General features: G+C 37.5%; 1 protein-coding gene across 2 annotated transcripts in view; it reads right to left on the reverse strand.

Moving 5' to 3' along the window:
* Positions 1–13,710, reverse strand: part of ANKRD26 (ankyrin repeat domain containing 26) — a 67,797-nt gene that overhangs the window by 48,776 nt on the left and 5,311 nt on the right. Inside the window, exons 4-9 of one of the 2 annotated variants that reach the window (XM_015473990.3) lie at positions 11,470–11,576; positions 7,951–8,018; positions 5,385–5,418; positions 4,191–4,260; positions 1,373–1,433; positions 1,087–1,286 (exon numbers count right to left, since the gene is read on the reverse strand). In XM_015473990.3, coding sequence (XP_015329476.2) covers positions 1,087–1,286; positions 1,373–1,433; positions 4,191–4,260; positions 5,385–5,418; positions 7,951–8,018; positions 11,470–11,576 — 540 coding nt within the window. Of the gene's footprint in view, positions 1–1,082; positions 1,287–1,372; positions 1,434–4,190; positions 4,261–5,384; positions 5,419–7,950; positions 8,019–11,469; positions 11,577–13,710 lie in introns of both variants that reach the window. The other variant, NM_001113767.2, reaches the window with a different exon arrangement.

Raw genomic sequence — 13,710 nt, forward strand, 5'->3', positions numbered from 1 at the left:
CAGAAAGGCCAAAAATTCTTAAATCATAATAAATCTGCTAAGGCCTAAAACAGAACTCACCTTGAATTGTCTATGAACTAAAGTTTTGCTATACTAAATAGAAGACATCGCTTCATTACTTTCAAAGTGAGAATTTTTTCAAAAAGACAAATCACTTCAAATAGAAATGAACTTCCAGAGGGAACTATATTCAATATAGATACATACATACATGTGTGTGTGCTAGTCCCTCAGTTGTGTCCAACTCTTTGTGACCCCATGGACTGTAATCCACCAGGCTCCTCTGTCCACGGAGTTCTGCAGGCAAGAATACTGGAGTGGGTTGCCATTTCCTTCTCCAGGGGATCTTCCCGACCCAGGGATTGAACCCAGGTCTCCCGCATTGCAGGCAGACTCTTTACCAACTGAGCCACCAGGGAAGCCATATATACATATATAAGTATAACCAAGACACTTTGCTGTACTAACTTTGCTGAAACTAACACAATATTGTAAATTGATTATACTGCAATTAAAAAAAACAAGAACCACCACCAACCTCAAAAACAACCACCAAAAAAGGTAAGGAACAAATTTTCTTTCAGTTCTTCATAAAAATCAGCTATATGTTACTCAAAAGAGTATAAGCATTGTTTTTTCATGACCTCACTGTCTCCTCTTTAGTTGAATTTGAAATAATTCTTCTCATATTTATAATATAGAGTTCCTCATCTGACATACCCCCACTATTTCTGTTGTGTTTGTGTAATAATCTGTCTCATCCTGACCCTCATTCCATTTCATATTCATCTTGTCCTTCTTAAATGAATTCTTCCCCTTCATCCCCCTCCCCATGTTCATACTCATCTAGCTGTTCTTCCTAACTGCTTTGTAATTTTTTCTTTCATAATGGCATATTTAGTATGCCAACATTTATAAATCTGAATCATGCACATATATTGCTCTTATTATCACACCATTTTGTATCATGACTTTGAAGGCTTCCATTTCTGTGGCAGGATCATTTCTGTCATATAAGGGGACATGACATGTGAATGGCATGTGAAAAAATACAGGGAAAAAAGAGTTACAAACAAAACAACTTGCCTTTGTGAGACCAAGGCCTGCAAGAGACTTGAGAGGTTGTGGAAGAGGCTCGGCTGATGGGAAGGCAGGATGAGAGAAGCCCTGGACTCCAGGTGATGGTTCGGGAATGGTTTCAACCACATCTTCAATTTCACTATCAGAATTATTGTCCTCAGAGAAGGTTGTACTCTCTGGTCTCACAATACCACATTTTGCTTCTACTACAGTGAAAAAGGGAGAGTACATGAGAACATCTGTAATTTCAAATCAGTGAATAAAACCAGGAGGACAGTCTTAGATAACTTACTGTTTCTCCTGGATTGCTGAGAAGCGTTCATTAGCTTTGTTAAGCTTGGTTTCAGGACATTCTGGAGAAGAAAATAAGAACTTTAAGAATAATAAGACTCAAATTTAATAAAATAACATCCCCCATTCCTCTATGATCAAACACAAAGAGCACAGGCTCTGGAGTCATTCAGATGTGGATTCAAATCCCAGTTCTGCCACTGACTAACCTTCTCATGGGGTAAGGATTATGACAGATGACATAGGAAGCCCCGGATGTTCCTCTCCTTACCCCTAATATAATGCTATACAAATACTATGACACCTACTAGATTACTTTCTCTACCACAATGTTCTAGAATAAAAATTTATCCCCAATACTTTAGAGTACTGTGTCTGAAAAACTAAGCTATTTAAATTAGTTGCTATGTTTTGAAATTTGCTTGCATGATTTCTATATGCATGAATTATCACTTGGGAAGGGAAATATGAAAGTTTAGTTTTTAGCAGAACCTTATTTAAATGGGTTAGAACTACAAACAGGAAAAGTTATTTCTATTCTGTTTGTCAAAGAGCTAAAGACAAATGATTTTTTAAATTCAGCTCATTCTAAGAAAGAGGGAAAAAATAAGAGTAAACATGTAGGGCAATGATCATGAATGAAAGCCACAAACACTCTAAACAGAAAGCCATAAGCAAACACGTTAACAACAGAGGCAGAGGGAGATGGACTCAAACGACAGACACTGAAGAAATGTATTCTGCAAGGAAAAGTTAGGTTAATAGGAAATATTAAAAATGACAAAAGGTAGGAAAGGAAAAAGAAAGGAAAAAGTGAGATATGCCTAGTGAAGTACAAATTTAAGAAAAAAAAAGAAAAGCATAAGTATAATGAGGTATGTGGGAAAACATATATATTTAGAATTTATATACAACAAATCAGTAATATATCAGTATTGTTAAAGATACACTATGAACAAAGCCTGTGCTTTATATGTTTTTATTAATACATAAATTATATATCTACACTGTTCAAGTTTTATGAAAATATCAACATAAATTATATATAAAACATATATTTAAAACAGAGGCTTTTGTTCATTGTCTATGCCTAATAATAGTAATTTATATTACTTTAAAACTGTTTATAAATAATACTGTAATAAAGAGTTTAATTTTGCCACTATGAAGAGAGTCATTCAATTAGCCACACATGGTCATCTATCACTACCTGAATGCTGTCAAGTACTACTAGAGAGAGAGGAATTGATAAAGAAATATTCCTAACATTTCACTGGGAAAAAGGACTGGTAGTCAGAATTCTAAGAATATGCTGTTTGAAAAAAAAAATTAATGGAATACAAGATGGAGCTAAAAAGAAGGTCAAGAAATATTAATCTAAAATTCTCAGCTCCCAGTTGGACAACACTGAAAAATAAATGGTAACATTTTTATCATGTATTTTCTTATTTATTTTCTTGTTGTGCAGGATCTCCTTCCTCAACATAACTCAACTGAACTTCTACATCCTAAATATTAAAAAGAGAATCTAAATGTAAGTCATATTTTTAGAATTCAAACAGATTTAACTGCTATATTATGTATATTAGCTGTAACATTATGTAGGATTCCATTTGTCTCTTCATTTATTCACATTCAAAAACTATTAAAATGGTTCTTACATTTGAGATATATGTTACATGCTCCAGGAGATGCACAATTGTTTCCTGAACTCCACTAGTTTATACTGATACAGAGGCTATAAGATGAATATTTAAATAATAATAATACAAAATGTCTGAAATCTGAAATTTTAGAATATGATACAAGGACTTTCAGTAGACTTTTTTTTTTTACTACAATACAAAAAATATCTGAAGTTGTACGTTTTATCTTATGGTTATTAAAAGCCTGTGCTTCTACAGCTGGTTATTATTTTATGCAAAACGTGTTCTTCAACGAGATGAACAATTGGGAATATCTTCTTAATGGAATGCTTTAGAAAACACAGTGGAATCCCTTTATAATATGGATTTTGAGAAACAGATTTTTAATTTCTAAATTTCCATAATTACAACAATTACTTTAGCTTTAATGAAGAGCCAAAGACAGAAACAGAGAAAGAAAGAAAGAAAAAAAAAAAAAGCACCCTCCTAACACTTCTAAGAAACCAAAATAGTGTCTAAGGGTAGAAAAAAAACTAGACGATATAAACTATATAGTTTTGGAACTGAAAAGCTCCAGGAAGATTCCATGATTATTACAGTAAGTAATTGTATCCACTATGTGTATTATAAAAGTCAAGTCAGTATGGTTTAAAATTCACAGTAAGACTCTTAATCTTTGACCAAATTTTGTATTTCCTCCATTGTAAGAAAGCTTTTCCCCATACGATTTTCCTTTTGCTATGTATTTTCCAACCCATTTTTTTCCTTCACTCCACCTTCCCTGGTGGCTCAGACAATAAAACATCTGCCTAAAATGCGGGAGACCTGGGTTCAATCCCTGGGTTGGGAAGATCTCCTGGAGAAGGAAATGGCACCCCACTCCAGTACTCTTGCCTGGAAAACCCCATGGACGGAGGAGCCTAGTAGGCTACAGTCCATGGGGTGGCAGAGTCGGACACGACTGAGCGACTTCACTTTCACTTTTCAGTATTTACTAACGTAAAAAGAAAAAAAAATCAACTAGTCATATTTTTATAAAATGGTTTACTCTCACCAACTTTCCATTACAAACATAAAACAGTGAGAGGGACACCACTGCCGACTATTAAGAATAAATGCTATACGAAACTAAATTCAGAGCAGGAAAACTAATTACAGAAGAGAGCACTTTACCTTGGTTTCCAAATCTAAGTCTTCATCATCTGATGTAGGCCATGAATCAACACCAGGTTTGTTGGAAAATCTTTAGAGCAAAAACATACACAACAAAAATGAGTGAGTTCATTTCTTAAAAAAAAAGGGATCAAGTTTGGCTATCTGCGTATTAAATGAAGTTTCTTGACATAATTAAAACCTGGTCTCTGTTTTTAAAAAGCTTTTTTTGAAAAAAAAAAAAGATTTTTTGATGTGGACCACTTTTAAAGGCTTTCTTGAATTTGTTCCAATGTTGCTTCTATTTTATGTTTTGGTTTTCTGACCCTGAGGCATGTGGGATCTTAGCTTCCGGAACAGGGATCAAACCCACACTGCCTACAATGGGAGGAGAGGTCTTATTAACCATCTTAACCACTGCAATCCCAGTGAAGTCTCTAAAAGGTTTTTAATTACCTATTTCTGCTTCCACGTCTCCCAACTATTGAAATATCTAGATAAGACTCATTCTTAGTTTCCACGACATACAGTGACAGCAAATACACTGGCGGAGCCTGAAAATAATTTGTTTTCACCAAAAGTCCTAATAACTGAACTGAAAATCGAATTGGTGGATTGACATAACACTTGTTTGCCCAAACTGGGACAAACGTAATGACTTAAAACAAAGTGGAAAGATACGCTGTTCCTTCTCCATTCTCTGCCCCTAGTTCAGAGACTAAATAAATGGCATCCATCAAAAATGGCAGTCTTGGTCCTTCAGCAGCGAAACCACTTACTGAGATGGCCCCACCCCTCCCCTACACTCTGGAACAGTACAGGAGTTCTTGCCAGTGTCTGAAACTTAAAATGGACAGAAATCAAAGAACTAATTTATATGTTTAACTTATATGCTACACAGTACTTCTCAGTCTCTGCTGAGGGACATGAGAGTGGACATGGGAGCCAAGCAGGCCAGCTATCAAATCACAGGTCAACTCATTTTAATCATGGAATCACGGGTCAATTCGTCAATCTCCTGAACCACAGTTGGCTAATTAAGTAAAAGCAGGACACAGCTACTTTACAAAGCTGCTGTGATGACTCTATGAGGTCACAGATGTTAAGCACGTAATGCAGTGTCTGACCCAGAGTAGAATACTCAACAAACATTAGTTTCTCTTCTCCGTGTTCCCTTACTTAAAATACAATTTTAAAACATCCATAAAATCCTACCTGCTTAAAGAGTCTTCTTCAGAACTCTCATCCTCTATTAAAGAAAAAAGTAAGACACATTTTAAATCAACAAAAGAAAAATACAGACTATTAAAACCTCAAGACTGATGCTCTGCTTAGAAGTATTCCTTCCGGACTGTACCTGGAGACCACACTAGAGGGAACAGTGATTGTACTATACTCACAGGCCATTAATGCCTAAGAATCACTCCTCTCCTTTATAGTCATCAAATGCAAAACAACAAAAAAGAAGAAAGAACTGCTGTTTAAAATGTCCATAATCCTAACCAAACTCTAGGAGACTGACAGAAAATGATACTGCACCATTAATAGAATCAGTACTATAAGCTGACAATAGCACGCTTAAACAGCACAGTGTTCCTGGACTTCCACTGCCTGGAGCAGTGAACAGAGAACACAAGTGTCTTGCTGGGACATAACACAACTTCTCTGGCTCTTCAGTTCAGGATGAAAACATCTTCTCACAGGGAAGCTTGGTCTACAGGCAATGAACTTCAGAGCGTGGGAAAACATAGGAAACAAAGTCTTCCTGGCCCTCTTTCCAGATTCAAGAGAAGTATGAAAGATGTAGTGAGCCTAGGTTTAGAAAGAATAATCTCTTGAAAGGGAGGTGGAGGAGGGCAAATGGGTGGTGGGGATGGGGACTAGACTTGTGGTGAGCAGGCAGTAGGGTACACACAAGCTCACCTTTTTTTAAAGTTACACACACACACACACACACACACACACACACATATATATATACACATACACTAATATATTTTAAAAGTATAATCTCCTGAGACTATGTCCTTCCATTGTTCAAGAGTATCTGGACCAAAAAGAGCATGATGATCCAAACAGTGCTGTGTACAAGTGAGGGATATCATTATATCAATCCTCCCCATTATATGACAAATGTTGACAGAAATCATGCTTCTTCAGGTTGGAAGGCATACATCATCAGATCCAAAGCTGATCAACAAGGGAAGGGATGGAAGGAGGGAGGGAGTGATGGACTCTGGTGCTCTTGGACAACATTTCACAGGTGTCGTCATGATCTGATGCTGGAGGGATGACTCACATGCAGTGACTCCATGGGCGAGGAGTCCTGCAAGCTTGAGCCTGGAGGGCACAGGCAGTGATTTTTAAATGTTTGCACTCTGTGACATCAGAACAATGCTTAGTACATAAAAGACATACAATGATTTCTTCAGTGAACAAATGAACAAATAAATAAGAATGTTTTCTTTGAAAATTTTGTTTATGAAAATACAGAAATTAACCAGGGACAACTCTATTCTATTCTGAGCATATTGAAGATCAAGACTCTATGTCATCTCTGTGTCTCCTCTAACGTGTAAAACCAATGTACAGAAGTTCTTTGATGGATGTTGTTGTTGTTAAATCACTGAGTCATGTCCTACTCTTTGTGACCCCATGGACTATAGCCCACAAGGCTCTTCTGTCCATAGGATTTTCCACGCAAGAATACTGGAGTGGGTTGCCCTCTCCTTCTCCAGGCAATCTTCCCGACCCAGGGATCAACCCCACATCTCCAGCATTGGCAGGTGGATTCTTTATTACTGAGACACCTGGGAAGCCCTCTTTGATTAGATAGAGGTCTACTAAGTTAAAGGTGTCCTCAGACAGCTTGTGCAATGACCTAGATGCCACATTGAGGGGCCTTGGTGGTGTTTTTGTTAATTTGACATGTTTTTGTGCTTTTATTAGAATCTGCAAAGTCCCAATTTGATCTATGTGAATATGTTATACAATAATCTTTTAACTACTGGCAAGAGAACATCTTGTTCTAAAAAAACTATACTGTCATGACAATTACCCAACACACAGAAGAAAACATCTGGTTCTAATGAAGTCAATCTATCTCACTCTTCTTGGATCTGTAAGGAATGAAGTCAGTAATAGAGAACTTGTTGGTGCAACAATATGCAAAATAACTGGTTCTCAACCAGACACTGCTTTTCTGTCTCCTGTACTATTGGTAGGTACCTTTCAAAAATAATCTCTTCCTGGTATGCTGCACATTGGCTCAGCTTTGCAGTTCTTATTGTTTATCATTTGGTATCCTACCAGGAAGGTATTGTGGAGGTTCCCGGCTGTAACGATGGTAACCTTTTTAGTGAGATTAATCACTACATAGGAACTACTAACTATTCATTCACTAACTGCAAACCATTTGTAAAAATTAAAGTTCCCCTTTTATAAGAAGTCTAATTTGCTATAATATGATTATACAGAAAATACACATCATACTAACTTAAAAAGTTTTTTCTATCTACAAGAAAATCTAATACAGGATTTTAGGGGCCATGATTAAATACATGAATTTGTTTTAAGATAATACAGTCTCTGATTTTAAGTTTCCCTACAATTAACTTCTTAAATAATTCGGAATACTAGACTATTAAGAAATTAATTTAAAAATAAAATACACATGCAAATTACATATGCTTTTTCATTGTTCTTTCATCATTAAAAGTTGCTCATTCCTATTTTATCTATGGTAGAATCACCAAGAGTAATTCATTGTCAGATGACTTACCTGGGTTGCTGTTTTCAGGAGGAGTTTTAGGTCTCTCTTCTTTATATTCAGAAATCAGTTGGCGAATGCTATGTATTAAAAATGTGATAATATTTTAACACCAATATGAAAAACAACTACCAAAGTCTTATACCATTTCAGAAAATATCACAAATATCAAAACTTCAATTGTCCCATACATTTCAAGTTTCTAAGTTCCACAAATTTTATTTAGCATGTAATTAAAGGAGAATGAAAAGGAAAATGAAGTACTCATGAACTAAGGGCAGTATAGCTCAGTAAAATAACTAGAGTTAACTTGGCTTATGAAAACTCTCTTGAACTCAGAAATCCTAGCTCTGTAACTAACTGCTCGTCGTTCTGGAGAAGTTACTTCTCAATTCAAAGTCTTCCTCTACATAACTGGGATCTGACTGCCTTATTTCACTAGGAGATTAAGAGGATTTAATGAGATAATATGCCCACAAAATGCTTGGAGAAACAGTCAAAGAATGGAATAATTTGGTCTAGACCTTTATTGCTGGAACTACTTTGGAATTCCAAATAAAATCTAACGTGTGTTTTTTCATACCTTTAACATTCAAGTGTTGCAGGAAACTGTTACGGTGATTAGCTGTTCTTTGTGGTTTGTAAGTTAGAGAATCTCAGCCATTATATAATTTGAACCTAAATTTATTTATAAAATACAAAAACTCACTACATTAGATAACATAATTGTCTCCAATTATTGCAGCTAATTACACCAAGAGCAGAAAACTAATCACAATCAAGACCCGGCCAGGACCACTACTCTTCCTTCTCTACCTGCTCAAACTCTGAACCAGCAGATCTTTCTGAGAATGATGTCTAATCTCCATGCTCATCTTTGTTTCACCTGGAAGACATAACCCTACTCTTGGAATGGATACTGGCAAGTCCTGGACAGGGTTTCAGATCAGATCAGATCAGTTGTTCAGTTGTGTCCGACTCTTTGCGACCCCATGAATCCCAGCACGCCAGGCCTCTCTGTCCATCACCAACTCCCTGAGTTCACTGAGACTCACGTCCATCGAGTCAGTGATGCCATACAGCCATCTCATCCTCTGTCATCCCCTTCTCCTCCTGCCCCCAATCCCTCCCAGCATCAGAGTCTTTTCCAATGAGTCAACTCTTCGCATGAGGTGGCCAAAGAACTGGAGTTTCAGCTTTAGCATCATTCCTTCCAAAGAAATCCCAGGGCTGATCTCCTTCAGAATGGACTGGTTGGATCTCCTTGCAGTCCAAGGGACTCTCAAGAGTCTTCTCCAATACCACAGTTCAAAAGCATCAATTCTTCGGCACGCAGCTTTCTTCACAGTCCAACTCTCACATCCATACATGACCACAGGAAAAACCATAGCCTTGACTAGACGGACCTTTGTTGGCAAAGTAATGTCTCTGCTTTTGAATATGCTATCTAGGTTGGTAATAACTTTCCTTCCAAGGAGTAAGCGTCTTTTAATTTCATGGCTGGAGTCACCATCTGCAGTGATTTTGGAGCCCCCAAAAATAAAGTCTGACACTGTTTCCACTGTTTCCCTATCTATTTCCCATGAAGTGATGGGACCTGATGCCATGATCTTCGTTTTCTGAACGTTGAGCTTTAAGCCAACTTTTTCACTCTCCACTTTCACTTTCATCAAGAGGCTTTTTAGTTCCTCTTCACTTTCTGCCATAAGGGTGGTGTCATCTGCATATCTGAGGTTACTGAGATTTCTCCCAGCAATCTTGATTCCAGCTTGTGTTTCTTCCACTCCAGCATTTCTCATGATGTACTCTGCATATAAGTTAAATAAACCGGGTGACATATACAGCCTTGATGTACTCCTTTTCCTATTTGGAACCAGTCTGTTGTTCCATGTCCAGTTCGAACTGTTGCTTCCTGACCTGCATACAGATTTCTCAAGAGGCAGATCAGGTGGTCTGGTATTTCCATCTCTTTCAGAATTTTCCACAGTTTATTGTGATCCACACAGTCAAAGGCTTTGGCATAGTCAATAAAACAGAAATAGATGCTTTTCTGGAACTCTTTCGCTTTTTATCCATGATCCAGCAGATGTTGGCAATTTGATCTCTGGTTCCTCTGCCTTTTCTAAAACCAGCTTGAACATCAGGAAGTTCATGGTTCACATATTGCTGAAGCCTGGCTTGGAGAATTTTGAGCATTACTTTACTAGAGTGTGAGATGAGTCCAATTGTGCAGTAGTTTGAGCATTCTTTGGCATTGCCTTTCTTTGGGACAGGGCTTACCTCGCTTAATTCAAACTAACTTACTTCAGACTTAGGGATTTCTGGTGAATGAGTTCCTTATGAGGCAGACTCTGAAAACAAGGGCTTCCCTTGTGGCTCAGCTGGTAAAGAATCCCAGTGCAATGCAGGAGACCGGGGTTCGATCCCTGGGTTGGGAAGATCCCCTGGAGAAGGGAAAGGCTGCCCACTCCAGTATTCTGGCCTGGAGAATTCCATGGACTATATAGTCCATGGCGTCACAAAGAGTCAGACAAGACTAAGGGACATTCACTTTCACTTCACTGAAGACATTTAAGGCTGAAGCACATATAAATCCTCTGGAAGATTTTCATTATTATAGGAAACAGATCTCATGAGGGGCCAATAGTCATTATGGACTCTCAGGCAAGCTGGTACCCACTACTCTGGGAAGGATGACAGGGGACCTATGACCTAAGAAAAGGTGTTCCGCCACCCCAGGACAGAAAGCCACCTTGAGGTTCAGGTCTAGAAACAAAGAAGAAAGAGAAGTCTGCTCAGTCCCTGAAGGAGCACTTGAACCTCCCTGACAGCCTAAAATGGTCCACACTGGTATCTGCTAGCAGAAAAGATAAATAACAGCCTCAATGGACACCTCATTGTGAAGATCGAGGTTTAGATCTAGGCTTACACGTGGGTTCCACATAAGGTTTCTGAGTGTGGGGGGAGGCTAGGAAGCCCAGCTGCCAGAACTGGATGCTGTGCTTTGCGACAGTGGCTGAGCTACAAACATACATATGAGAACTAAGAAGTTGTCACTAATAACATCAGCATTCTTCTAAGAAAGTAATTTAAAGCAAAGAGTCATCCAAAAGACAAAATCAAGTCTTTTATGTTCAGTATGCAATTTTAAGGAAAAGTATATACAAAGTAGAGATTAAAGAATTATTATATAAGAATTAAGAAATTCAATATTGTGTTATAAGATAAACTAAAAAAGCAGAATCCATATTTTATAAAGCTAATAAAACTAATATGAAATCCCTCAGTGATTACAAGATCAATGAAAAAAAAGGGAACCGGATGCATATGACATCAGTCAATATTATAAAGGAATATGAATCCTGCTATCTATTCCTGCTATATATTGTTGTTCATGATTCTCAGTCAGAATAACTGATTTTCTACCTGCCTGATGATGTGTTGATTACAAATTAGTTCTTTTATTAATTTAATCTTGATGTTACCACCTTAGAACAACACCAAGGTTTTTAAAAATAAAAAGAACGGTACCTTTGCATCTTATCAACCGCATGTATATTTGCTTCTTTCTTGGCTAAAAACTCCACCATTTGCTGTTTCCTTTCACTTACAGCAAGTGACAGCGGTGTGAGGTCATCCTGTAAAACAGGGAAAACCATTTCTAATGTACACAGTTAACCTATTTCAAAGCTGAACCTTGAAGTCGTACAATAGATTCTCTGAACTTAAACACAGAATTCAGAAAGCAAATAAAAGGAAACCTTATCCCCCTGAGCACCTCCTTTCTCTCGAAGATGCTCCTCCTCTGGGCCTTCCCTGGTGGTCCAGTGGCTAAGACTCCAGCTCCTAATGCAGGGGGTCCAGTTTCTATCCTGGGTCAGGGAACCAGATCCCACATGCCTCAACTAAAGATCCCATGTGCCACAATTAAGACCCGGTACAGTCAAATAGGTCTTTTTAAAAAATGATAAATAAAATGCTCTTCCTCTACCTCTTCCAAAGATGAACCACAGAGTCATTCTCTAACACTCACTTCCAACATTTACTGGTTCCAAGGATCTTTGCTCCTATCGTACAATTTATCAGGGATATCGTAGTATTCACTTGCTCTGTTACTACTCTCAACACTCCTCCAGAGAGAATCAATTAACCACTAAATCAACAGCATATTTTAGAAACAATGCTGAGGCAGAAATATATATTATTATCTGTAGCATGTATAACCGATCCAAGGATGATGATGAGCAACCTCACAAGGCTTACAGACATTCCAATGGGAATATTATTCTCTATATGAACATGCAAAGAAAAAGAGTTTTTTTGTTTTTTTTTTTCCGAAAACACCAACTAATAATTTCTACTTTGAAAAATTCAATCTCATTCTTAAGAAATTATTTTAAAATATGAAATTACAAATTAGAGTGTCTCTAAAATCTTGAAATAATTATCAAAATAAACTATAAAATAAGAATTGGAAACTTAAATGCTTATGGAGTAAAAGTTGGTGACCCGAATAAGTGAAAAAGCCAGGTAAGGCCAGCAAACCCGAGAATACACGTTCCATACAGAAGGGGCGGCCTCTGCATGCTGACCAAACAGTAGAATGGGCTCAAGGGGGACCAGATTTGGTTCTTTGAGAAGCCTGAAATGCAGACCTCTGCATGAGTCTCCTAAATTTTAAATGTTGACTCAATTTGCGGAGGTAAACTAAACATATCCAAGGGCATGCTTGGTCGATGGCCTGCTTGTGGTTTGACGTTTGCTGTTCCCAAACAGGTGGGAATAAAGCAAGTATTTGTAATGTGAAACCGTCCCTTCTTCATATCATGTGTTTCACAAAAAGTAGGCCCACCACGTTATAAAAATTGCTATTAAGGCTCATAATTAAACATAATTTTTTAAAAAATCATAATTCCACTTCAAGAATGTTTCCACTGCCTGTTGAAACTACAATCTATCTCCAGAATTCCTCTAGATTGTTAATCAAATGGATATTGAGTTCCTAAGACTGCTGAAACTAAATCATCAAAACAATTCCCATCTATACTGTTACTAACTTCATGGGTTTTGATATTTAAAGCTCTCATTTTGCTTATGCCAGAGCTCAGCGAATCTAACAGACACACTGAAAAGTCTGTCCTGCAGCTGACACCAAAAGAAGGTTCATGAGTTACTATTACTGCAGTCAGGAAAACCCTGTTGGTAACAAACATCTGTTGACCTAATGACCTGGATGAAAACAGAAGGTGCAAAATCCCGAAAGGGTCAGACTCTACAGATGAACTGACTTCACCATGAACAAATCTCTGAACTGAGTGCAACTGAATAATTAGTGGTTGGAAGGAAAAGGAGTTATCATTCAAGCCAATAGATATTGCCAATAATATTCCTTTTAACTTCTTAATCACACAGGCAGAGAAAAAGTCAGGTTAATGCTGTTGCAAAGGAAGGAGCTGATGGAAGTAGTTAGCATTGATCAAACTCCAACTCTTCTAGAGATTACTTATTTTTGAGATAGGTGCATTTAGAAATTACACTTATTCAGTCCATAGTTCTTCACCACAGATCGTATTAGAATCTCAAGGAAACAGTTCTAAATACACACGTCCAGGCCTTCCTTGATTTATTCCATCAAAATCTTCAGGGAACAGCCTAGGCTTATAAATTTTTTTTATAAGTTTTCCCAAGTGATTGTGGTTTTCACCAGCACAATCTAGCCAAGAATTAGCATAGGAACCACTCCAATCTCATCTTTTACCCACATGGCCAATT

This window comes from Bos taurus, chromosome 13 (assembly GCF_002263795.3).
Source record: "Bos taurus isolate L1 Dominette 01449 registration number 42190680 breed Hereford chromosome 13, ARS-UCD2.0, whole genome shotgun sequence".
In the NCBI taxonomy this organism is placed as follows: Eukaryota; Metazoa; Chordata; class Mammalia; order Artiodactyla; family Bovidae; genus Bos; species Bos taurus.